The 23,217-nt window shown below is 46.5% G+C and overlaps 1 protein-coding gene across 1 annotated transcript in view; it reads left to right on the top strand.

Moving 5' to 3' along the window:
* Positions 1–997: 997 nt before the first annotated feature.
* The window catches only part of LOC310819281 (cadherin-2-like), a gene marked incomplete at its 3' end in the record, with an annotated part of 62,577 nt that continues 40,357 nt past the window's right edge, over positions 998–23,217 (top strand). The window contains exons 1-2 of the mRNA XM_083690524.1: positions 998–1,174; positions 3,761–3,869. Of these exons, the coding sequence (XP_083546650.1) occupies positions 1,118–1,174; positions 3,761–3,869 (166 nt within the window). The 5' untranslated portion in view covers positions 998–1,117. The remainder of the gene's footprint in view (positions 1,175–3,760; positions 3,870–23,217) is intronic.

Here is a 23,217-nt window from a genome sequence, read left to right as displayed (position 1 = left end):
TCTCTTGACATATGATTAGCTTGTGGGTGCTCATACACATTGGAAGAGAAATGCATCGGGAGAGAAAGATAGACGGTCCCCTTCCAATGGTGCAGACATGTGTGGGACCCATTGAATACTTAGCATCAATATACATGTAAATATGTTTGACAGAAAATGGTTGTCCCCACATTCAATGCTTCCAATCTAGTAACTATTCAGCCTTCAAGACCATCTGATCGAATCAATATTCACTATTACTCTCTGTTGACTTTCAGATTAGATTCTTTCACAAAAGTATGAAAGTACAAGGTCAAAGTACCTGCCTTCCAGTAAGCAAACATAGGCCTATTCACTGGGAAATACAAGGTATACAAGCTACCAGTTTTCAGTGTAGCTTTCCAGGTGTCCAATGTTCATGAAGGAAGGTAGTGGAGGTTTAGAGCAGAGGAAGTGTAAGAAGTATTTCACTCATTTTTCAGTGAACACTATTAAATCTGACAAATTAATTTCATTATTCGTATTTCGTGAGACGAATGATATCAGACTAAAACTAATTAATTTTCAATTTCTTAGGATTATTCCAGAGAGCAAGAATGTCGAGTTGAAACTCAACTGTGTCATTCACTTGGATAAACCTAAAAAAACAAAACATCTTTCATCCGTAATATAAAAATACCGCAAGATTAAGGGAATATCTTTACGTGGGGCCTCTTCTAAGATGTTCAGTCTTTGAGAGGAGAGAGCTTATTGAAGATAAAGTAGAATGCTTTTCAACAGATTTTTTTATTTTTGTGGGGTAGGAAGGGAGGAGTTTCGAGTATCAAAGTAGGAGGAGGAAAAGGGTCTAGCCAAATTTTCAAGTGAAATTGACTATTTGACCAGTAGGGAGAGACAGTGAGATATACTGGCAGTTTTTTGTGTGTGTGTGTTGGACTGCATGGGAGGGAGTAGCAGCTTCAGTACCAGGCGGCGATCTCAGAACAGAGCGGAGAGAGGATAGGGGAGTGCTGCTACATGCTGCTGCCGCTGCCGCCTTTGTTGTAAAGGGAACGTTTCACCACATCCAGACTGCAGCAGACATACGGATATTTATCACGGATTCGAAGGGGAAATAACCACAATCACCGGCATATCCATGTACTTATACGAGGGCAGGAGACTGCTTCTGCTGGCGCTCTTGGCCGCTTTGCAGGTAATGTATCTGGAAAAAAAGGTTTGGTTTTGGTTGAGTTTCTCAGGACAGTTCGAGTGCTTGTTTTCTGTGACGATGCAGCTGATCCGTCGGTGCTACGTGCCCGGGTTTGTCCGTTATATCGCAGCTCTTCGCGAAAGAAATAGGCTATGAGCATTTTTCCACCAATCCCATCTTAGTTGCCAGTCTTTTGCATTGGGCTGTGCGTCAAAATATTTAGAAAAGATGTTAACATTGTAGCACATTGTTGGTGCGTAAAGATAAAGCAGGGTTTATTGTAAACCATCGGGGTCAGTTTAAAATTGGGATTTTTTTGCTGTTTAAAAACCTAAGCGTATTCTTATTGAGTTTGACGTAGGCCTAAGGATTTGTTTAAAATTGTTGTTGAAAGACTTCAATAACATTTACTTGGTGTCGGTCATCATGAGAACACAAAATCTGCTCAATTTTGACCCACAGTCGATACAGTGCGCAATAAGCAATGTTTCTTGTCTGAATATCGTCCTGAACTTGTATTGATGTTAGTTATACCTTATATTGGTTGGTTACATTTTGAAAGCTTTTCGTAAGGCTACATGACATGGTTACTAAGTTGTGGTCAATATTGACGCAGGCTACTTGAATAATCCCCTCGGACCCCGAGGTTACAAAAACCTACCATTATTTCTTCCTGACGGAGATAAAATGAGCCTGGGGGCAATTGCCTTTTCCGTCTTGTAAGTAGGCTATCAGTGAAAACAACCGGCACACAAGGTCCACTTTAATGTTTAATTGTTTGTCGTGCGAAAACACAAACTCTGCAAGAGGACAATGTGGAGTTAATGTTTAATTTCCGACCGTGTTAATCAGGGTGAGAACTGCCTACGTAGTAATCATCCATTAACTGCCCATTTTGATATGAGTCTGTTCTTAACTATGAGCTACTTTTTGCTTTGATAGTTTATCGTTCTTATTCTCAGGAAGAAAACACAATTTAATTAAAAACATTTTCTTTATTTTCTCTAAATAATGAAATAATTGAACTGTTTTAATGTCATGATTGAACTAAAGGACAGTGTAATCAAATTAAGCCCACATGGATTTTTTCCCCCCTTAAACTCTGTTACTGTAAATTAGAGCAGCAATGTGGTGAACTATATGCATCGTGGTGGAGATCTGTCAGTTGATGATTTAGTGTGCGGGAGAGGCAGCACTAGACCTCCCCCTCCCCTCCCCCAGCATATTCCATTTAAATTCCGCTGATTAAGAATGGCAAGTGGCACGGATACCCACAATGCTCTTTTTCTGTGGAACCCCTTCTCGTTTCACATTCTTTTGAGGGTCCCTCTCTAAAGAAATAGGATTAAGTGTATTTGGGGAGGTGGGGTCATATGCTGATGCCCACCCGGTATGTCTGATCGGATTTGCACATGCTTGTACAGAATCAGTGAATCTATTGCCAACTCGGAATAGCTTAGGCTACTTATTTTTCATTTAGATTAGTTTAAGTTATTGAATTGGTTTTTGGATTCATGATATGGACTAGGCTATTCACACCAGCTAAGATACATAGCCTATCCAAACAATTTAAAAAGTATTTTTTCTTACATCAAACCCATGCTTGCTGACAATTATAGATAATATTCTAAGCATATTGTTTTGCTTTTCTTGTCCCTCTTTGAGGAAATTACCACTATTAAGGCTTAATGAAGCGTTTATAAACCTTTTAGGCCTTCATAGATGCTTCATAAACCATGCTATAACAAGAATGCTATAACAGGTCCTTACATCTGGCGTTTCACATAACATCCTTTATATACTATGACATTTGATTCTAAATGATTTGTGAAGCGTCTATGTAGGTTCCATAAAGGATTTATGAAGACTTGATGAAGCCTTAAAACTAGTCAATTGTAAAAAAAAAAAAAAAAAAACATCTGCCGTTTTTCTTAGTAGATAGATAAAAGAGAATATGACGGATGGAGATGTATTTGTAGATGATGCTTTATTGTGGTAGTTGGCAGATATATGACTTCTCTGAAACAAGTCAGACTGTTCTCATTAAATTACAGAAACTTAGAGAGAGAGAGAGAGAGAGAGAGAGAGAGAGAGAAAGATGATGATGTAGTGCCATGTTCGAGTAGACAGAGGAATTCACACACACACACACACACACACACACACACACACACACACACACACACACACACACACACACACACACAGAGGCTCTCACCCATACAATATTGGCTTGTTAGTCGTAGTTTGGCTGTTCCTGCTCTTCAAAGTGCCCTGTTTATCCAGAGCAGTGTAGTTATCAGGGGGGGCAGGCTGTGAGCCATGCCTAGAACTATAGCCTGGGCCTGGGCCCCTCTTGCAGACAAATGGAGCCTGTTCTTGCCTAGCCATGCTCCTTGGCTAATGCTTAACCCTTTTGGCCTCATTATCCTAATTGCAGTCCCCACTATAAAAACAACAGATGCTTTTGTACAACTGTGGGGACTTCTGAGCAGAACGTGAGCAAGAGTTTGGGAGGTAGTCAGAGAGGGCATTTTGGAGGGTTGATTTATGTCTTCTCCTCCCCCCACCCCCCCCCCCCCCCACCAGATCGCAGCAGAGGGCAGGGGCACCCCTCCCTGCAGGCCGGGCTTCTCCGAAGATGTGTACAACGCTGCGATGCCAGAGAGTGCAGAGAAGGACCAACCCCTTTTCAACGGTAAGAATTTGAAAGATTCTTCAAAATGCTGCTCTCTGCTGAGTGTGTGTTGTGTGTGTGTGTGTGTGTGTGCTTATGTGTTTGTGTTTGTGTGTGTGTGTGTGTTTTAGTGTGTGTGTGTGTGTTTTAGCGTGTGTGTGTTTTTCTGTGTGCGCATGTGTGTGTTTCATGCCACGAATGATGTGGAGCGGTGGAGGTTGAAAACAAGCATCAACCATATTTAAACAATTAGCTTTGGTGTTCTGTGGGCTTAAAAACTCATGTTGTTTGGCTTGTAAGCCAATAAAATCTAAATCTGGATCAACTTAGTCCTGCTTCTAATCATTTACGTGCACAGTCATTTTTTCTTTTTTGAAGAACAGAGAGCAATTCCTATGTTTTTCATTTTCAACGGAGTGTTGCTGACTAGCAATTGCATAAACAATGGAACAATTTGTTCCTGGAAGAAGGGGGATTTTGGGGGGGCCTGATTTTCAAAGATTTTGAATCAAGTCTTTCCAAGTAACTATACATAAGCTTGAATAAGTCATGCAAAGTCACCATGACTGAGATGCACTTTGAATGTGCTCTTGGTCCACAATTGGAGATGAAAAATCTCACTTTTTATTCAGTTTGTCAACTTCTACTTTGCCACATTTTGGAATGGGCGTTCTTAACAACAACATGCCCATCGGTAAAAGTGAAAACTGTGGTTGCGTTTTGCAAAGTGCCGTCATGGAATGGAAATGTGCGTCGGCTCATCTTTTGTATCTTGTTTTTCTATGTTGTTTGCCATTCATCCCACATGTACTTCGCTGAACAAACAAACAGAGCTTTTGTATGGTGTGTACCATGCCCTTGTGAAAGGAATGATTACTATGATTGTAAACGCAATTACTGTACGTTGCATTTCCACAGTACCATTAAGAGCAAAATCATTATTTCTGCCAGTGAACCTCAAACAAAGTAGCTCAAAAAGGAGGTTCGGCAAGCTTGCAAGTCCGTGGCAGACAGAATGAAATTAAATAACCAGTCGCCATGCTGTTTTATAATGCCAGCCCCTCTCAATGGCAGTAATTCACTTTAAACACAACCTCAGTGTCTTTCAAAGTGTTGTATTGGAGCAGTAATGGCTCTGGAGGAAATGCAACATTGGAAGCACAGCATGGGTTTTATCTATCTGTTCTTGTTTTTTATATATATATGACTTATACCTTAAGAAAAGTCAAGAACAGAAAAGTAATGTTCTTCAATGAATAAGAGTGCAATTGGAATTACATTGGAAGATCAATAACATGGCCTCTTTGTTTTCAATTTACTACCCTTGCCAAAGTACACATGTGGCCGCACGCACCCCGCGGTGATAGCCTTAGCCTCTGATAGCACCTTGAGACGCTGCTGAGACCTGCAAGACAACACTAATAAAACTGGAATATATCAACTATGTGCCATTTAGAGAAGGGGTTGGGGCCTTGAGGTCATCTGGAGCAGAAAACATCCCTGTCTGCGTTGGATTTCACAGTGTGCCTCGAAGTCACAGTCAGCCGAGAGTGAGTGAGTCAGAGAGGTGGAGGGGGAAGGGAGGGAGAACAAGAGAGATAGAGAGAGAGAGAGTGAGTGAGAGAGAGAGAGAGAGAGAGGAAAAGGATTGGAAAGTGGTGGTGCTTTCACTAGTGCCTTACCTGCTGCCCAAGCTGCCGTTTGATCCAGGTGATGGATTTCCCTCCCTGTTGGCTTGTGGATGAGCCGTGACCAGGGGTAATCAAGTTCCCTTTTGTCTGCCCCCCTCCCTTACCTCCCCTACCTCTTTCTTTGCCCTCCCCTCCACTCCCTCCCCTCCCCCCCCCGCCCCAGTGGCTCTCCTCCTTCATTCCCTCTATGGAAGAGAGGGGGGTGTTCCTTGACAGACACACAGAGAGAGAGAGAGAGAGAGAGAGAGGCACTCACTCCTGTGTCATTGTAATGCGCAGAGGTTCAGCTCAGCACAGCAGAGCACAGCGGCGGCGTGGGACGATGCTAATGAAAACTCCCATTGGCTAATGAAAGGCTCCTGTGGCATGTTTTGAAAGACAAAGCTCCCACGGTGTGTGCGATGTGAAGGAGTAAAATCCCCCCCCCCCAACCCTTCTGTTTTGTTTCAAATTCTACTTTCCCCATGCTGGTTTGGGGAATATTTGCACCAGGGGCAGGGAGGTTTTTCAAGAGGAGTGGAGGGGGTGAGGGGGAGGGGGCTCATCCTAGCCACATGAGGTACACTGACTAATGCCACCGTGTTTTTTTCCGACTTTCTTTGAGAAGGTCTGCCTCCATGCATTTCATTACGTTTCTTAATTGCACCCCAAGGCCTTTAAATGAATGGGGAATTGAGTGAATCTTGTAGCAGTCACTTTCCCTCAACAAACCTGAGTGTTCATGCTCGTTGTAACAGAAAATCCTTCCTCGTTATGTCAGAAATAATCTCGCGACCTCATTGTAATATGCATGAACCTGTCCTCATTTAAAAAGCTATTAGCGAGCAAGTTATACCAGGCACACTCTCTGTAGAGCTGGGGCAGTTTGCCGTTTGAGTTTGAAAAAAAATATCTGTTATGGAATATGACTGTAATCCTATCAGGATACAGTGTGCTAGGTAATGATCATTTGACACCGTTCCTGTTGCGGTTGACCCCACAGAGAGAGTAGAAGTTGGGGGATGGGGATGTTTCAGCCTACCTGATTGACGGTTAATCTCTGTAATTGATTAGCAGAATACACAAAGGGAGAGTAACGGGGAGAAGAACAAATGCATTCAAACGCAAACGGAACAGGGAATACATAACAAAAGTCAATGTTTGTTGGCCCCAGATTTAGGCTATAGCAAAGCTTGAGTATTTTCCAATAACAATGCCTGCATAGTTAACAGAAGTAATTGTTTATTTCGAGGGGGGAAAAAAACCGATTTGATGATTTGTCTCGGTGATGTGTATTCGTTGATGAGCTATCGGTTGGACCTAGCGAATGCCCCATCGATCTACAATGGAACCGCTCAGATGGACGTCGGCAAAGTTGGTTAGTGGAGCAGTGGAGAGGAAAGTGAGGAAGGACAATTATTTATCTATGAGGCCTCCTCTCCGATGATGTGGAAACGAGAGGGGGGGGGGGGGAGGGGGATGGGGCGGCTTTAGGTCTTTGTTAGTAAATGCAAAGCCACGTCAGGCTTTAGGAGGTTTCCCACTGTCTGCCCTTAAGGCCCCCCCCTCCCCCATTTCCACATCATCAGAGAGGAGGCCTCATACATAAATAATCTATGAGGCCTTCTCCCCCACCACCACCCCCCCCCCCCCCCCACATGACCTTGTCTTAATGCTAGGAATGTTTGAATGGGTTTGTTCAAGGGGGCTGATAGCGAAGGGAGAGAAACGACCAAACATGGCCTCCTACTAACCCGCCACTCACCACGACTCATCAATGACGTCACGGCCGCCAGTGTTGTACAGACATAGCAGGAGTTTAATCACTCGTGTTGTATTTGTTCTGTTTTACTTGTGCGCCCGTTTCCGGTCAGACGAAACAATGACTCGTCTGGAGAAAGGAGGTCAAATGGTGGGCTTAGCTGGTTGTGTGACTCTTGGGTCTAATGGAATACTGGCTACAGAGGGGCTGACACGCGTATTGTTCCAGCCTTTTTTAGACAAGGCTTTTTAAGCCAGGGTGTAGAGTAAGCGTATCAGTGGGTTGGAGGAACATTATTCAGCAGAGGCTTCTCTCTCCAAAAAGTGGGTTAATGGAAAAAAAGCCCAAAAGCTTAATTGAACTTAATACGCTTTCTCAGCCAGCCACTCTGCCACCTCACACAACCCCCTCTCCCCCCCCCCCCCCCCCACCTCCACGCATGTATCCTACTTTCATTTTTCTCCCACCCACCATCCCAACCCGCCTGCATCTGCAGTCCTTGTTTTCAGATGTTTTCTTTTTGCCAATTAAGCACGCTTGTGATGAAAGAGAACCGTGTTTCTAACACTTCTCCCCCCCCCCCCCCAACCTCGGTTCAAGTGTTTTTAACGGCGGAGCACCGACCGTGTCCGCAGAGCCGAACGCTCCGAGGCGGCGGGGTGGTGTGGGGGTGGGGGGGGGACGTGGGTAGGGGGGCGGAGGGGGTTCAAACCCAGAGCCGGGGAGACACAGTTGACCGATTTCACAATGTGGTTTAAACAAGCAGTGTCAACATTAGCTATGAGAAGAGTGAGTGACTCACTCAGTTCTGGGGCTCTGCTCTCTCGTCTCTCTCACTTTGTCTTAATGAAACGTTTGACACGTCCAAAAGACCTCTCCGGGTGTACTAAATCACAACACGTTTTCATTCCATTGTCGTTTAGGTGTAATTATACCGTTGGGTGTGCGCCGTTTTGATGAAGACCGAACCTCTTAAACCAACACAGATTTAGCCCCCCCCCCCCACGGTTTTGACAAAGAAAACATTTCAGTGAAAGTAAAAACATGTTTTTTTGGTGAATGAGTCCATTTAGGTGTTGTTGTTCTGGTTCTCTGCGCTCTGGCAGGCCTCTGATGGCCCTTGGCACAGCTGGGTCAGATCTTCGAGGTGCTGGGGAGGCCCTGTGTTTGGTCAGACGTGACCCTGCTCGACCCTCCTCCTGTAAATTGGCCCAGTGCTCGGCAACTGGCTCAACCCATTTTACGGCTCTTGAAAGCAAGAAGGATGTGTGTGTGTGTGTGTGTGTGTGTGTGTGTGTGTGTGTGCATGTGTGTGTAGTGCATGTGTGTGTGTGTGTGTGTGTGTGTGTGTGTGCACGCGCTCGTGTGTGCACGTGCGTGTGTGTGTGTGTGTGTGGGGGGGGGGGCCGCGAACATTCTGGCGAGCTCTAGCTGAATAGAAGACCAGCCAATGGGGTCGCGACCCTCACCAGGGAGGCCCCAGATGCAGGCCACCTCTCCGTGCACATTTGTCCTGACCTTCCGCACATGAACATCTATCACTGGGAGAAGGAGAGCTAGAGTGTGAGAGTACTCAACCTGAACAGAAAAAAAGGGAGCTTGCAAGATCTCTATAGATCTTCCTTGTCCTCCACACACACTCACACACACACACACACACGCACTACACACACACACACACACACACACACACACGCATGATAAATTATAATAAATTACTGTGACCGTCGCAGCGTAATCAAAGGCATCTGTATTAGTTATGTGAGGCTGCTCCTGGAACATCGAGGGAACTCTTGCATGATTTTCTTCTCATTTATTTTAAATAGGCCCCAGTTTCTATACACATAACAAAGACACGCACAATCAAGGGTTCATGGAATTGGCAGAGAGCACATTCCTTTAATGTGTGTCTGAGGGTTAAGTCAGTGACATTGCTAAATGCATGGCCATAGACACACAATGTGTTTAATAGCTTTGCGCTATTTAGGCGAAGGCCCTCGCTGCGGATGTCTGCGCCGCCTTGCCAGTCGTGAATAATTCAACACTCAAACAAGGCTTCCTTAATATTCCCAAGTCCCAGGTGGGTGGGGAGGTGAGATCCATGAGGACCAGAGGAGCCATTTGCCAGGCGGAGCAGACGAGCACAGAGCAGCAGGAGACACAGAGCGGGGAACGTTCCCGTTTTTTTTTACATTCCGGTGTTCCACACTTAAGTTTCGCTTATCTCCTTGTCTTATCGTAGGACATCGAGCGCGACCCCCCCACCCCCCACCCCCCCCCCACCCTTCAAGACTGCGTCTCTTCATGTCACTAGGGTTCTAAATTGCTCTCCTTCCCTCGTTTTTTCTTCTACCCCCCCTCTTTTTATCAGCCGAGCCAGCACTTTTAAGCCGAGGCCCACCCCCATTTGTAACTCGTCCGTTGCTGTCCTTCTCATTCCACTCTCTCTCTGTCTCCTATTTCTTCTTTTTTTTCTTCTCTCCTCTCCTCTCCTCTTTTTTTTTTTTCAGTAGCCGATCAATAAATCCAGGGTCTTTGTTTGGTCCTGATCAATACATTGTAATGAAGGCTGCGCTCCAATTCCCAGCCAAGGCGTCGCTGCCGGATTTCGGGAGGAACGGGCTTTATTCTTTATTGTTATGAGAGCCTATGAATTTTCATCGGGCCGTCACTGTTGGTTTTTCCCAGGCCACGCCACACTGCCGTGGCCTAGATACCCGTCACATATCGTGCCGGCTGATTGGATCTCCGTGGTATACGACTTCAATACCCCCGACCCCTCTTGATTCAATTTTTGTCCTGATGATATAACAGGGAAAGGAAATCTGGGTTGGTCCAGGGAAAGGGGGCTAAGAAGAATACCATGCTTTATCCTATGGATGCATTCATCGCATTGCACGATCAGGGGGGGGTTTCATGGTATTCCGAAGGCCGTATCATAGCCATGAAATAATAATGTCGTTAGTGTATTGAAGCAAGTGCAGCCGTCTGCGGCTTATTTGCCAGCGGGGGTGGGGTTGGGGGGGGGGGGGGGGGGGGGGGGGTGATGGGATGACGGTCGGCTCCTTTTAGGGCCCCGCGCTCGGCGGCGTGGCGGGAGAGGACATATTTTATTTATGCATGACCTTTTTTTGCCAGCGCCTCCTTATCAAACAGGTAGTCTGCGCATCGTCTCCTCGCGTTTCGGAGCCCAGACAGGGACTTGTGAAATCCCTGAATACAGATAAAGTCTTTTGTTGGTTGGGGGGGGTGTTGATGAAGGAGGGTCGACACCCCCCCCCCCCCCTCTCAGCTCAGCGCTGCTTCCCTGCTCATATCGCTCATATCAGCCGCTAGTCCTGCTCCCGGTTATTGGCGCCTGTGAGTGTGTGTGACACTGACATTGGGCAGCAGCTAAGGTGCCTCTCTATTGTCCCTGTGGACTGTGTGTGTGTGTGTGTGCGTGTGTGCGTGCGTGCGCGCGTGTTTGTCCTTGGCATATAATTAGCCTGTTCAACCCAGAGGGCCCTCAGCACCGGTGGGGGCTAGCTCCGCCTGCCAACGGAGACTTCCGGAAGCCACAGCTGTTGCTAAGGGCCGTGCCTCGCAACCCCCACAGCACACACATCACCACCACCACCGCCGCCACCACCACAACTGTCATCACATGACCCATCATTCAAATGGTTGCAACAGACATTCAGCATCCGTCCATTATTGATTTTCACAAAGGGTTAACTTTATTAGCGTTTTTCATTTTTTCTCTCTCTCTCTCTCTCTCTCTCTCTCTCTCTCTCTCTCACACAGCGTTGTCCTAACTCCATTTTTCATCCCATAATTTCATGGCCTCAGTATCCACGGGGGAATGGAAATAGAGATGACGGCTATGCTTCAAAGAATAGGTGTATTGTTTCTTCCCTTCTCGTCATACGAAGGTTATGTGCTTTTATAGGTTATTTGGTTCTGAATCACACCTGGGCCCCCTTCTAGCCTTGAACCACGACGCCTCGCCTGCTCAAAATTGATGTGTGCGCTTCAATCTAAAACACTGTCAGAGGAATGGAAAAAAAAGATTCATTTCTTTTTTCTAAAACAATCCGTTCCTGTAAGCACTCCGTCATGAGTCGAGGTGAGGGGAGGGGAGGGCTGGAATCATTCACGTCGATCGTGGCCGCCCTGCCTGGCCAATTCAGATGTGTGAGTTTTATTTAACACGAAAGACTCCCGGAAAGCGCATAACCTGACCCCGCTGTGTAATGAGGTCGGGTATAAATAGCTGAATTGACCTGACTTTCCGCATATATGCCTCCATATATGTACGCTAGTGTCATTTTTCACCAGTGAAATTCTAGACCCGGTAGGTGAAAAGAAAAAAAAAAAGGAAAAAAAAAGGATAAAACTGCCAACTTCAACTTGGCAGACAATAGATCAACACTGTGGAGTGAAAATGTTTATTTTACTAAAGGACCAGCTTGTAGATTTCAGGGCTGCTTTTCTTCAGTTGGAGCAGGCTTCTTAGGGGCAAGCACAGTCAAGAACTCCATATCTCTCCCTCTCTCAGTCCATACAAAGAGAGCCCTGTTTGCAGTCTTGGCCCGGCAGTCGGTTAAGCAGTATTCAAACCCCCTTTTTATTGTGCTTGTGCTTGTTTTGCTCATTATGCTAGCTAGCTAACTGTGCAGAGGCTAGCCCTCACGTTTTCCACTGCATCCCACACCGCAAAGCATGAAGGGAAAAAAAGAACAAACATTCCCCCGACCACAAGAACTCAATGCCTTTCTCTACTCCGTGAGCTTTTGTTTGATTTCGAATACATTTGGATCCTTAACTACCGGCTTGTTGGCTCAAGACTGGGGTGTGGCCCTTGGCAGCACAAATGTATGATCTGCTAGCACTTACCTGGCACTGCCTAGAGTCTCTCGTAGGCATTTGAACAATAACAAGAAGTGCAGATATGAAAGGACAGAACAGGAGCCTCTTCTGTCTGTAGGGTAATAGAGGAAAATTAATACTTGAAGGAATATATTCATAAGAGAGCTTGTGTGAATTGTGACCAGGGCCCTTTGTATTGAAACAGAGCAAAACTCCTGCCCGGGTGTGTATTTTAAGTGATTTAATTTTTTAATGTAAAGCTCAGAGGTTTAAGTCCCCCCATGCTGTGCAGGAGAAGCCACAGGAATTGACACGCCATTATTCCACTGACAACAAAAGGGGAAATTTGAGGCAGGGAGACATTAATTGACCCAGATACTGTAACCGTGTTCACAAAGGCCAATATCCTGCCTGAAAAGAGATGGGCCGCCTCCCCTACGGGCCACGCCAACTATTGTGTTCCGGCGGGGGGGTTCTATTTCAACACACCAGCGCTTCTTTGGACGGTACCCTCTGATGAGTGGCCAGGTCCTATCCTGTGACATCCCTGACGCATACTTCCCCCCTCCCCCCCCCCCTCTATCCATCCCTCCCTCATTCTACCACTCCCTCCCTCCCCATCGCCCCCGCTTCACGTAAGCAGTTGTGTGGAAGATGGATGTGCTCTCCTAGCTTCCGCTGGCATGATTGATGTGCTTTAATTGAGTAATGTATTGACACTGCTTATACATTACATGCCAAAACAACCTGCATGGTTTTCTCCTACCGGCCTTGGCTGTCTTTGTGAGTTCATCCATGAGTGTTAAGCCCCGTTAAAATAGTGTGTTGGGTGATATTTTATGATAAATGACCCTGAGTTGTTTTGTGGAGCTTGTTGTTTTGGATATATTTCCCAGAGGTCTTGTGTTTTCAGCTGAAGAGGCCTCTGTGTGTCTGTGAGCTGGCGAGGGAGTGCCAAGCCAAGGAATGCAGGCAGGCAGGCAGGCAGGCAGGCAGGCAGGCAGACAGGATATGAGTAACACTGTCATGCCGTCCACCACTCGCCGATCATATCAAGCAGGGTACCTCAGAACGGACGGTTATTGATATTTTGGTATAATAAAAAAAAAAACTCATTACGTTGATTTATATTTCCCTTTAATCTCGGACATCTGGGTGATTGGGAACATCAAGAGGCGATGACGTTCGTCTCTCATCTCCCTTCTCCCTTCTCCCTTCCCCCTACCCACCCCCCGAACTGTTTTCTCATCAGATGAGCCGACGCGCCCTGTCGGTATGACTTTCCCACTCAAAGTGATGTACTGTTTTGCGGGCCGCTGCTGACACCGGCTCCTTCGCCGCCACACCGTGGACATTAGGATTGACCCGCGGCGATGACTAGTTACCATTTTGAAGCGTATATCGCTTCACGGAGCATCGCTCCATCCCACGCCCACGTTAGCTGGGTTTATATTATCTCGCCCGGTGTCGATATTTACTGAGGCATTAAAGAGCTTGCACCGTATCACTACTTTATTGGCTGTAATACCGTGGGCTCAGCAGGATGGGATGGCCCTGGGGGGAGGGGGGGTGGGGTGGTGGTGGTGGTGGTGGTGGCGGGGGGGGGGGGGGGCTGGGGGTATGCCTGTGGGAAGGGTTAACTGCTGTTGGGAGCTGATAGGCCCGGCTCAATGCATCATGTATGTTAAGTCTGCAGTTTTCACAACCAGACCTAAGCACATTATATGAACCAATGCGGTGTCTGAGAGGAAGCATCAGGAAGGACAAATTCAAAATTCGATCATGAATTCAAATAGGTCCTCCTGTTTCCTATCGGTCTAGGTGTGTGTGTGTGTGTGCGTGTGCGTGCGCGTGTGCGTGTGTGTGTGTGTGGACCTCTGTCAAAACTTGGCCAACCAGGAAATGAGGTGTGGGCTATATGCTTCTTGCTCAACTTACCAATCCACATGAACCAACGTGTTCAGGTCACAAAGGCGCACTCTAATTAATCTCTTCTTGGACAGAATCACCCTTACTAACCCTTAAACCATGCCTGTGTAAACTCACTTAACATTACCTACCAGGTGCAGAGCTGCTTTCCTGTGAACCTCCCTCCCCTTTCACCCACTAGAGAGCAACACACTCAATCTTCAATAGATTCTATGTCACTCCTTCATTCTCACCCTAAGTGTTTTAAGCATCATGACCTTTGCCGAAAAAATAAGCTTCCTTCGGCTGACTCGAATAATTTGGAATAACGGCCTCAACCATTAATTTATGGCATCGCTAACCATATGAGTGCTCTGAGGGAAGGTTATTGACCTTTTACGCCTGTCACTATTGATAGAGGGAGTCGGGCCTGTGAGGAAAATTAATTGGGCTTATTAAGGAGCCTGAGCTTTGAATCAAGCCTAAGGGACAAGTTTATTCTCCAATTTTACCATTCGATGGAAATTGGAAGTATTAGCTTTACACTATCTGACCAATTCTCTTCTGCTAGAATAGAAATGGATGGCATATACAGGAATCGCCGTCATCTATCTCGGAGAGATCAGGGTGAAATGCGTGAACTTATCGTCGGATTAACACTTGTGGCACACACTCACTCTTACTGGAAACTCATCTTGAACTGAGGTCATCATTATTGGACGCAATGGAGGATTTGCGGGGATTTGAAGCTAGTGTTCAAGGATTTTATGCTCAAGGGGATTTAATGCTCGAGTTGCTTCAATGTTCTATTTCAATCGCAAATCTTCTGTCTTTCCTTGGGCCTTTGCAATTGATTTGAATGTTTATTGCTGGAAAACAATATGAGAGAGAGAGACAGAGAGACAGAGAGACAGACAAGGGGGTAAGAGAGTCAGAGTTTAATGAACTATGTAAAGAATGTCGGCTGTACTTGGGAGAGCACCGTGGGCAATAAGGAGACTGACCGCATGTTATTTGGACCAGTTTGCCCTCAAAGCTCCCAGTATGAACATCTTAGTGGGAGGCGAGGGAGGCATGCATTCATTTTGGTTGATACATTCAACAATATGATTTTTTCCCAGCCATACCACGTCTGTGTTTACAATAATCACACGCCATCCCTTGTGGCCTCCAACTTCTTAAACAATTTTTTTTATTGACTCGGGAGAAGCTTATCTGAGACCGACTTTTACTTTTCGAAGACCCATAGGTGTACATATTATTCTATGTGCAGCCTTTTCCTCCCATTGGAAATAAAAGACAGATGAAGAAAAAAACAACAGCAGTGCCGTATCTGTGTGTTTGTTATTACGAGCTGTCCCTGGTGGGGTCCAGCTGAAAGAAGACTTTTTAATAACTCGAGAAAGGCTTATCAGAGGTCTGTTCCTTTTGTTTAGAGTCATATATATGTACTGTACACTTTACATGAACGCCTGACCCTGTTCTGGTCCAGTTCCATTTGGAGAGGGAGAAGGACAGAGAGAATCCCTGATGCTGGCTCCCACTCAGGATTCATTTGGAATAGCTGAGTTTTTCTCAAGTGTTTGTTTATTTGGAGCCAGATAGCAAAAGCATGAGGTAAAATGATGGATGCTATGCGGAGGATGGTGTGTGTGTTAGCGTGCGTGTGTGTGTGTGTGTGCGTGCGTACGTGTGTGCGTGCGTTGTGTGTGTGAGGTAGGGTCTTGGCGTGGTATCCATTGATGAAATCCAGGCGATCCAAAGAAATATGTTCTTTTCAAGTGGGTATTAGAGGTATGCGGGGGGTTCAGTTTATTTTGAGCCTGCAGGGCTCCATATCACAAGGCCCACCCCCCCCCCCCTTTCCTAGCGGGTGGTATGGGAGAAGTGGGTGCCAGTTGATGGGATAACATAAACAGAGATAAGTCTTCACTCCCGGCCCGTAATGCGTATGTGTGGAGGACTCGCCAAGAACATAAACCATCCAACTGACACAACATTATTATTTCTGTCTGGGTTGTTGTTTTTAGGTTTCGAAAACGGTCGGGGAGGGGGGGGGGGCCTTCCCGTGAATCACGTCCTCTGGCCAGTCCTTCAAAGTCAGACATTATTGGGAAGAGCAGTAGAGAAAGACCAACTGTAGCGAGGCCATTTGAATGTAAAAGGCGTGTTTTTTCCCTGCGTCTAACAGAGAATGTGTTGTCTAGGAGTGCTAAGGTCAGAGTGACATAAACAAGGCATTGTTGTCCCTGAAATGGCAGTGCATTTACCAGCGCCATTCAACCCCTGCGCCTCTCTACCGGCCAGTAATGGCTGTTGTTCAGGCTCTTTTATATTGCTCACTGAATAATTCCCTATTTGAATAGAGATTTGATGAATGCTGTGCAGGCATTGACAACTTGTTGAGTGTCAGATAAATACATTTGGATAACTGGAGAAATTGTTTTGCCTTTCAGTTGGGTTGAATTGAGATATACTGACTTATATCGCTTTATGCCATGAATGTCATTTATTCACCTAAAAAAAAAAAAAGATCACCGTTCAAATGTGAAAAGGAGATTTTAACCTGTGGATTTAACCGTGGATGGAGGACATCAAACAGCATTGCTGTGTTTGATTGGATAAAAAAAAATAAAAAAAGGAATTAAACCAAGGCTTGCGGTCATGGTGCTTTGTCATGCCTGCAGCTGTGCACACTGCCCCATGATTCATGGGGTTGAATCATACTAACCAACGTGCGGTTGCACAGGCTGGTACTGAGTAGGACTGCCGGGAAGACTGACCTGCGGGCTTGATAGCGTTAGCTAAAACAACACCTCACCCTGACTGTGCTCTCCAGCAATCCCCACCCACCACTTGGATCACCAGAACGTCAGAGGCAAACAATGTTGCCGGTTAGTTTCATGTCAAAGATAACACTAAGAAGCTATCGTTATTCTGTCGCAATGCACCCAACCCCCGCAGATTATGGCCTTGCAGACATTAAGGGAGGAGGGAAAGGGGAGGGGGGGCGGTTGCGTGTGGTGGTATTAGGTGCTGGCTCGTTGTTGACAGCTGGAGCTGCATTCCATGCCACTTGGCCACAGCTGAAGGCAGTGTCTGGCCTCTCTTTTCCTCTCCTCGCCCAATCCCCTACAATCTGGGGCCCCTGATTATCCCTGGCCTTTATTTATTGGTCCGCCCGTCTGTCCACGGCACGCCTGGAAAATGTGATTGTAGCGCTATCGATTTGTGCCTGTTTGAAATAAGGTGGGCCAGACATGGGGACACACTCCTAAGTGGGTGTTTTTCCTCTCTCTCTCTCTCTCTCTCTCTCTCTCTTTCTACCTCCCTCTATCTCTCCTCTGATTGAGAATACATCCTGAGTCTACCTCAAGCGGGGGGGGGGGGGGGCGTGGCCCCTGAGCCCTTGTTGTGTCTTGCACCCCAGACCACCGAGGGGGTCCTGAACACGTGTGTCGGCTGGGCAGCTGTGCCGGCAACATTTAAGCGCCATTCTTTGGGCGGGATAAGTGGGGATTGGCATGCGCTCTGGCCATCAGAGTACGTTTTATCTGCTCGCAAAAAACGCAACAGCTGGGGCCTAGCTTTCGGACTTTCGCCAACGTCTCTCCTTCGCACTACTGTCATTCCCATCCCAGACGATGTAGGGACAATCTTCCCCCAGCTCCCTGGCTGCGGTTCTGAGAGAAGCCCAACTTGGGCCCATGTGTTTGGAATTAGCACCGTCACTGTTTTAAGAGCGGTCTAACACTTTAAAGATGTGGCCCTGGCTCCTTTACTTTCTTCCCCCGACTTTTCAGAGTTGTAAACACAGAGCCGGTAATAGGACGACGGGTATAAGGCAAGTAATTTATGTGTGGAGGAGAAGAAAAGCTAGATGAGCCCTCCCCTAGGGATTAATAGGACTCTGTGTCTCTGTTCACAGGAAATATGAAAGGCTCTTTGTTGGTGGAGGGCTTCGCCCGCTGCCAGCAAATAACCACCGCTGTCATATCGAAAATCCCCCAGCCTCTAAATTCATTGCCTCCACTGTCTCTCATCCTTCAACCTTTCTTTTTTTTTCCCTTTATTATTTCCTTTCCCCTTTAAGCCTGTGTTTTTTTCTGTCAAAGTCACTCATTTAGGATTCTGTGCCTCGCCCGGGTACTTTGGGCCCTGTGGGAGAGATACTGGGCTAGCGTTGTTAGTATTCACTGTCACTTCTATGGTTACGGCTGACGGGACACAGCCAGGGTGAAGTAGGAGCTTGCGGGTTGTGATTCATGCTCTCACCTGTGATTCTGTGTTTAGTATTTTTCTGTCCGATCTGCTCAATCTTCTCATACTGTCTTCCGGCTAGCAAATGGCTATTTTTTTTCAGCGCTAGGCCCATCTGTAAATCGTTGGGTTTATGTGCGACCGGTTGGACTATATTGTAATGGTTTTATTTTTAGTGCGGGGGCTCTTTGTCTGTTGAGCTAGCTGTTAAAAGGCTAAACATATCTCCCTAGGCTAGGCAAGATAAAGAATGGTCTATCAGTGTTTGGGAGGGAAATGAGCGCTTGACACTTCACTGGTGGTGTGGCTTTCATCTAGTCACGCCTCGGTCTGGTCACACCTGCGGCTCTGGACAGGAAGGCGAAAGGCAGATTGGAGGTGTTAATTGTTAGAAGTCACCTGTTAGAAAGCCTCAGCTATAACAAGGCATGACAAAGGATTCGTAAAAGTGCTCCTTTTTTCACCCTTTCTCTCTCTTTTCTGCGAGCACTTCATGGTCGTGCGAGGGTAATTGTTTAACAGCAGTCTGCAAGACTGAATATATTTCCCTGCTTCTTTACTTTAAGGGGAGGATTAAAATGTGTCAGATGCTATTGTTTTCGTCTTCTCCGCCTGGCTTCCATTGGAATTTGGTCTGCGCTCTGTCTGTTAAGCACTTCAATACAGTACGCAGATTAACGTGTTTATACGAAATCTTCTTTTCACTGGCTCTGAGCTTACCGGGCCTACTCAAAAGAGTTCTCTTTCTTCCTACGTGTCCGTCTTTTCTTTTTCAGAGACAGAGGCTGCAGGCTTTTCACGTTCACATTCCGATAGCCACAGTTTATGTGCTCGTGGAATAATAAGACAACAATGTGCCCGAGCCTAAACATCTTACCTGAGACTTGAATCCGTTATGTATTATGCGATCACGTTTGCAACTTCTTCGTGGGATTGATGCACATCACGTTTGAAGAAATAGAACAAGACCTCATTAAATGTAACAATAGGAAGTGTGTATGTTTTGAACGTGTTACGTAATGATTAAATGTGCAATCGTGAAACACTAAGGCCTCGCGGTACGAAACATAATTTGGTACGAAACACAAGTTATGCATATCACACATGCTTAGTTTATACAAGAGACACATATGTTTCAGTTTTCAGCCAGGTTGTTGCTCTCTATCTCTGTCCACCCTAGAGGAAGGAGAGAATCTATTGGCTCCATATTGACTTCCCGGGGCTGTCTCCAATGGATTTGACACGGATAACACTGTTGTGTTTGTAAAAGGGGGAGGGGATGTAATAAACAAGGGGACCCCCAGCCGAAAAAGAAGAAGAAAAAGTGGAAGAAGAAGAGAGAACTCAAATGAAGAAGGCTCAAAATCTGCGGGTTGTCAGGGGCGACCAGAATTGCTCTCGGCAACCTGCTCAACTCCAACCCCCCTCCCCCATGCCAGAGCTTGACTGCAGGGTGAGATCCAAGCAGAATATGAACCAGGCTTTGAAAGGCTGAAACTAAAATACATCAGGCATACACACACTTGATGCCATGCAAACTTTATAAATGTTTTAGAATTCACTTGGCCCAAGCCCAAACCAAAACCCTGTCTGGAGCGTGGATAGAGTTGTACTTTAATGAGATTCTTATTTTTTTTAATTTTTTTTATTTGCTTTAATTGTAATATCGAGGAAGCCATTCATTTGTTTAATTCACTGGACTGGGAGGTTGATGTCTGTGGTGGTGTAGTCAGGGGGCGGGGGGAGGGTATAATGGGCGTCCTCTGGAAAGGATAAGGCTGATTAGGTCTGATGGGCCTCCTGTCTCATATAACCTAATGTGGGAGTGATAGTCTGAGGATTCTGGGATTCGGGATACATTGGAAACTATAAATCGGAGCCATGTTCCCTGGCCCTTGAGTTTGTAATTGGCCATTAAGGCCCACGTTGTTGGAGATGGAAGAGCCAGATGTCTGCGATGTGGCCGAGGGTCCACAGTGGGCCATGAGGAGGTTTTTGTGAGGGGAGGGGGAGTTGGGGTGCGGGGGCTGGACACTGTCCCTCATTAAAAGGGACCCAGAACTCGGCTGGCCGGCTCATAAAAGCCCCCTTTAATGTTCTTACCAGAGGATCTCCACAGTTTGCCCACAGTTTCACACAATCATAAAAAAGAGGGGAAAAAAACAGGCCGAAATTCCCCAAGAGTCTTTGCCGTCATAGCTCTCTGCACCAGCTGTCCCACCCTGTTTAAATCTTACACGTGGGCGACGTCCTCACCACCCCTCTCGACCTAAACCCCTCCCCCCCCCCCCACTCTCTCAACCTCCAACCCCCCCCCCCTCCCCCGGTGTGTCGTGCGCCATATGCAACATTGATCCGAAATGGACGGCTCCCTCTGGTCTGCTCTTCCCAAACACACTGGCCTCAGACTGATTGAGTGGAACATATGCAAAGACAACATGAAGGGATTCCAGTATTTGCTGTAATATCATACGGTCGCCCAGTCATATCATCCAGATTGATTTATGGTGCCAATATAGGTGTCTCACATTTACTACTCTGTATGTCTTGCCCCCTGCATTCTTTCCTCCATACACAATGAAACCGAAGATGGCCTTGGTTTTTATTCAACTACCTCCTCAACCATGCGTGACAGTTGCCTTTTTGATGTTGAGATTTGCTTTACGCCGGCTAGTGTTGGCCTTGAAGTGTCACACAGGCGTGGCAACACTCCTCTTTCTTGATACACCCTATCTCTTGTTTGTCTAGGCCTCTAAACCCTGGCACAGCTGTCTTAGGGAGCTTGACTAAGGGGGGGTCTGTGGAATGGTGATGACCTCCTAATGTGGATTCCAGCCAGGCAGAAAGGCAAATGTTAGTGGTCACAGGTCCTACTGGTATCCCGGGTCGCCACAGCTGTCACGTCCTCACCCGCCCACCCCCATACCCATAATGCAACAGTATATCCGCTTGCATCCCCACAGCTGTACAAGCTTGAAGACATTTATATCTGCTGATATTCCGAAAGAAGCCTGCATACTTAATCATTAAGGCACAATGGTCTTCTTTGAGACTCCAGTCCCCAACCAAAAAAAAAACCCACAACAGATTGTGGATAGAATAGATAGATTTTCAGGATAAAAAAACTGATTTAATGCTTAGTTAATGCCATGTCTCTCACCAGTGTTGACTGAACTTTGCATGAACCAAAGACACACACACACATCCAGGCAAAATTGTAATTAAAATACTGTTTGGATAAGGTGTCCTCTCTCCGCTCTGTTGCCCTTGGTTACAGCAACCCCCCCCATCCCTCCCTCCTACTTTCTTTTAAAGTCCATTGTTTTCTTACTTTTGTGGAATGTTATAGCCTGCATTGTCTGTGGGTCAAGATGGGCGCCAATGGAAATCTTATTTACACTCGTCTGTTTTGGGTTTTTTTTGGACTTTGTAGTGGAAATGCTCCTTCCTTGCCCAGACTGTAGAGATCACAGTGAACGGGCTGTGTTTCTGACAGATGAGTCCCTTTCATGTGACAACTGAATGTAGCCCCACGGTTTTCCCCCCCTGCACTAGGGCGTTAGAGAAGAGGGAAAGAGTACAAAGTTGGAGATCTTTTTACCCCCTTTCTTCCTCTTCTTTGTTTCAGGAGGCATCTTGTATTTTCTCTACTCTGTCTCTCTCTTCCCTCTCCCCCCCTCCCTCACCCTCCCCCCTTTCTCTGCCTCTCCCCATCTCTCTCTCTCTCTCTCTCTTGAAAACTGATATCCAAAAGACTGCTTCGGGTTACAGTACTGGCTCGCTAGATACTTTTCAAAAGGTGAACACAGAGAATAATGTGATATGCCAGAGTGGTGGGTGAAGAGGGGGGGAGGAGAACACACAAAGCAGCGCGGCTGGAGCTGCACTTCCCTGGCGGCTACGCTAACGGCATTCAGCTACTGCCCATTGTGCGCCCTCTCTCAAAGGGATCGGTTTGTGATGGGGACGATCTTTGACCCCCTCTACGCCCACGTTATGTAAATGAGTGCACAAAGGAGAGGGCCGACACAAGTATTTTCCCTTCACACGTCTTGAGAGCTTGTAAGTGGTTTTGAGCGTACTTGTGTGTTTGCGCTCCTTGTGTGTTATGGTTTTTGCTCACTGTGTGTGTTTGTGTGCGTGTGTGTGTGAGGGGGGTGCTTGCGTGGGTGCGTGAGTGTGTATTTGTATTCTGTGTTTGTGTGTGTGTGTGTGTGTGTGGGTGTGTGTGTGTGTGTGTGTGTGTGTCGTACATCTCCGCACCCTAAGGCCTCTAAGCAACACGGTGTTCCTGGAGAAAGACACTGGGCTACAGCAGTTGTCATGTAGCTGCTTTGCCTGCATTGGGTTGTGAGGGTAACGAGAGCTTCCCTTCTAGGCCCCCCTCCCAAAAGCCGTCATTGTCCCCTGAACATAAAGGATGGGGGACATGTAACAGAATATGGACCAACGTGTCGAGGTTCACGGACAACGCCCTTTCCCAGAGCATACCCTACTGACCATTACCGGTTGTAGTGGTTATAGCCTCCTCTGAGAAACCTGATAGCCCTGTATTGCCCCCCTGTGTAAAGCAAGGTAACATTCATTTACTAGATACCCCCTTCTGTCGTTAACCAAAGCCTAAAAAAACATGTGTAGCCCCCTCCTTTGTTGTGTAGACATAACAAATACAGGGATGTTCTGTTTGACACTTTGGTAAGGTAATGGCTTTCTGTATTCAGGGTTGCCTTTTGTGTTCTTTTCCCTTTTGCTTTTATGTGGGTTGTACACAGGACAATGAGGGAGGTTAAATGGAGGAACACATTTGAACAGAGGGAGAAGCCTGTCAGAGCCTCTCTGCCTTCACATTTTTTTTACTTTGAAATGTAACTCATTGGAGTTGACGTTTGTGTTTGTCTGTGTGTGTGTGTGTGTGTGT

This window comes from Argentina silus (assembly GCF_951799395.1).
Source record: "Argentina silus genome assembly, chromosome: 18".
In the NCBI taxonomy this organism is placed as follows: Eukaryota; Metazoa; Chordata; class Actinopteri; order Argentiniformes; family Argentinidae; genus Argentina; species Argentina silus.
This window is presented reverse-complemented; position numbering and strand designations above follow the sequence as displayed.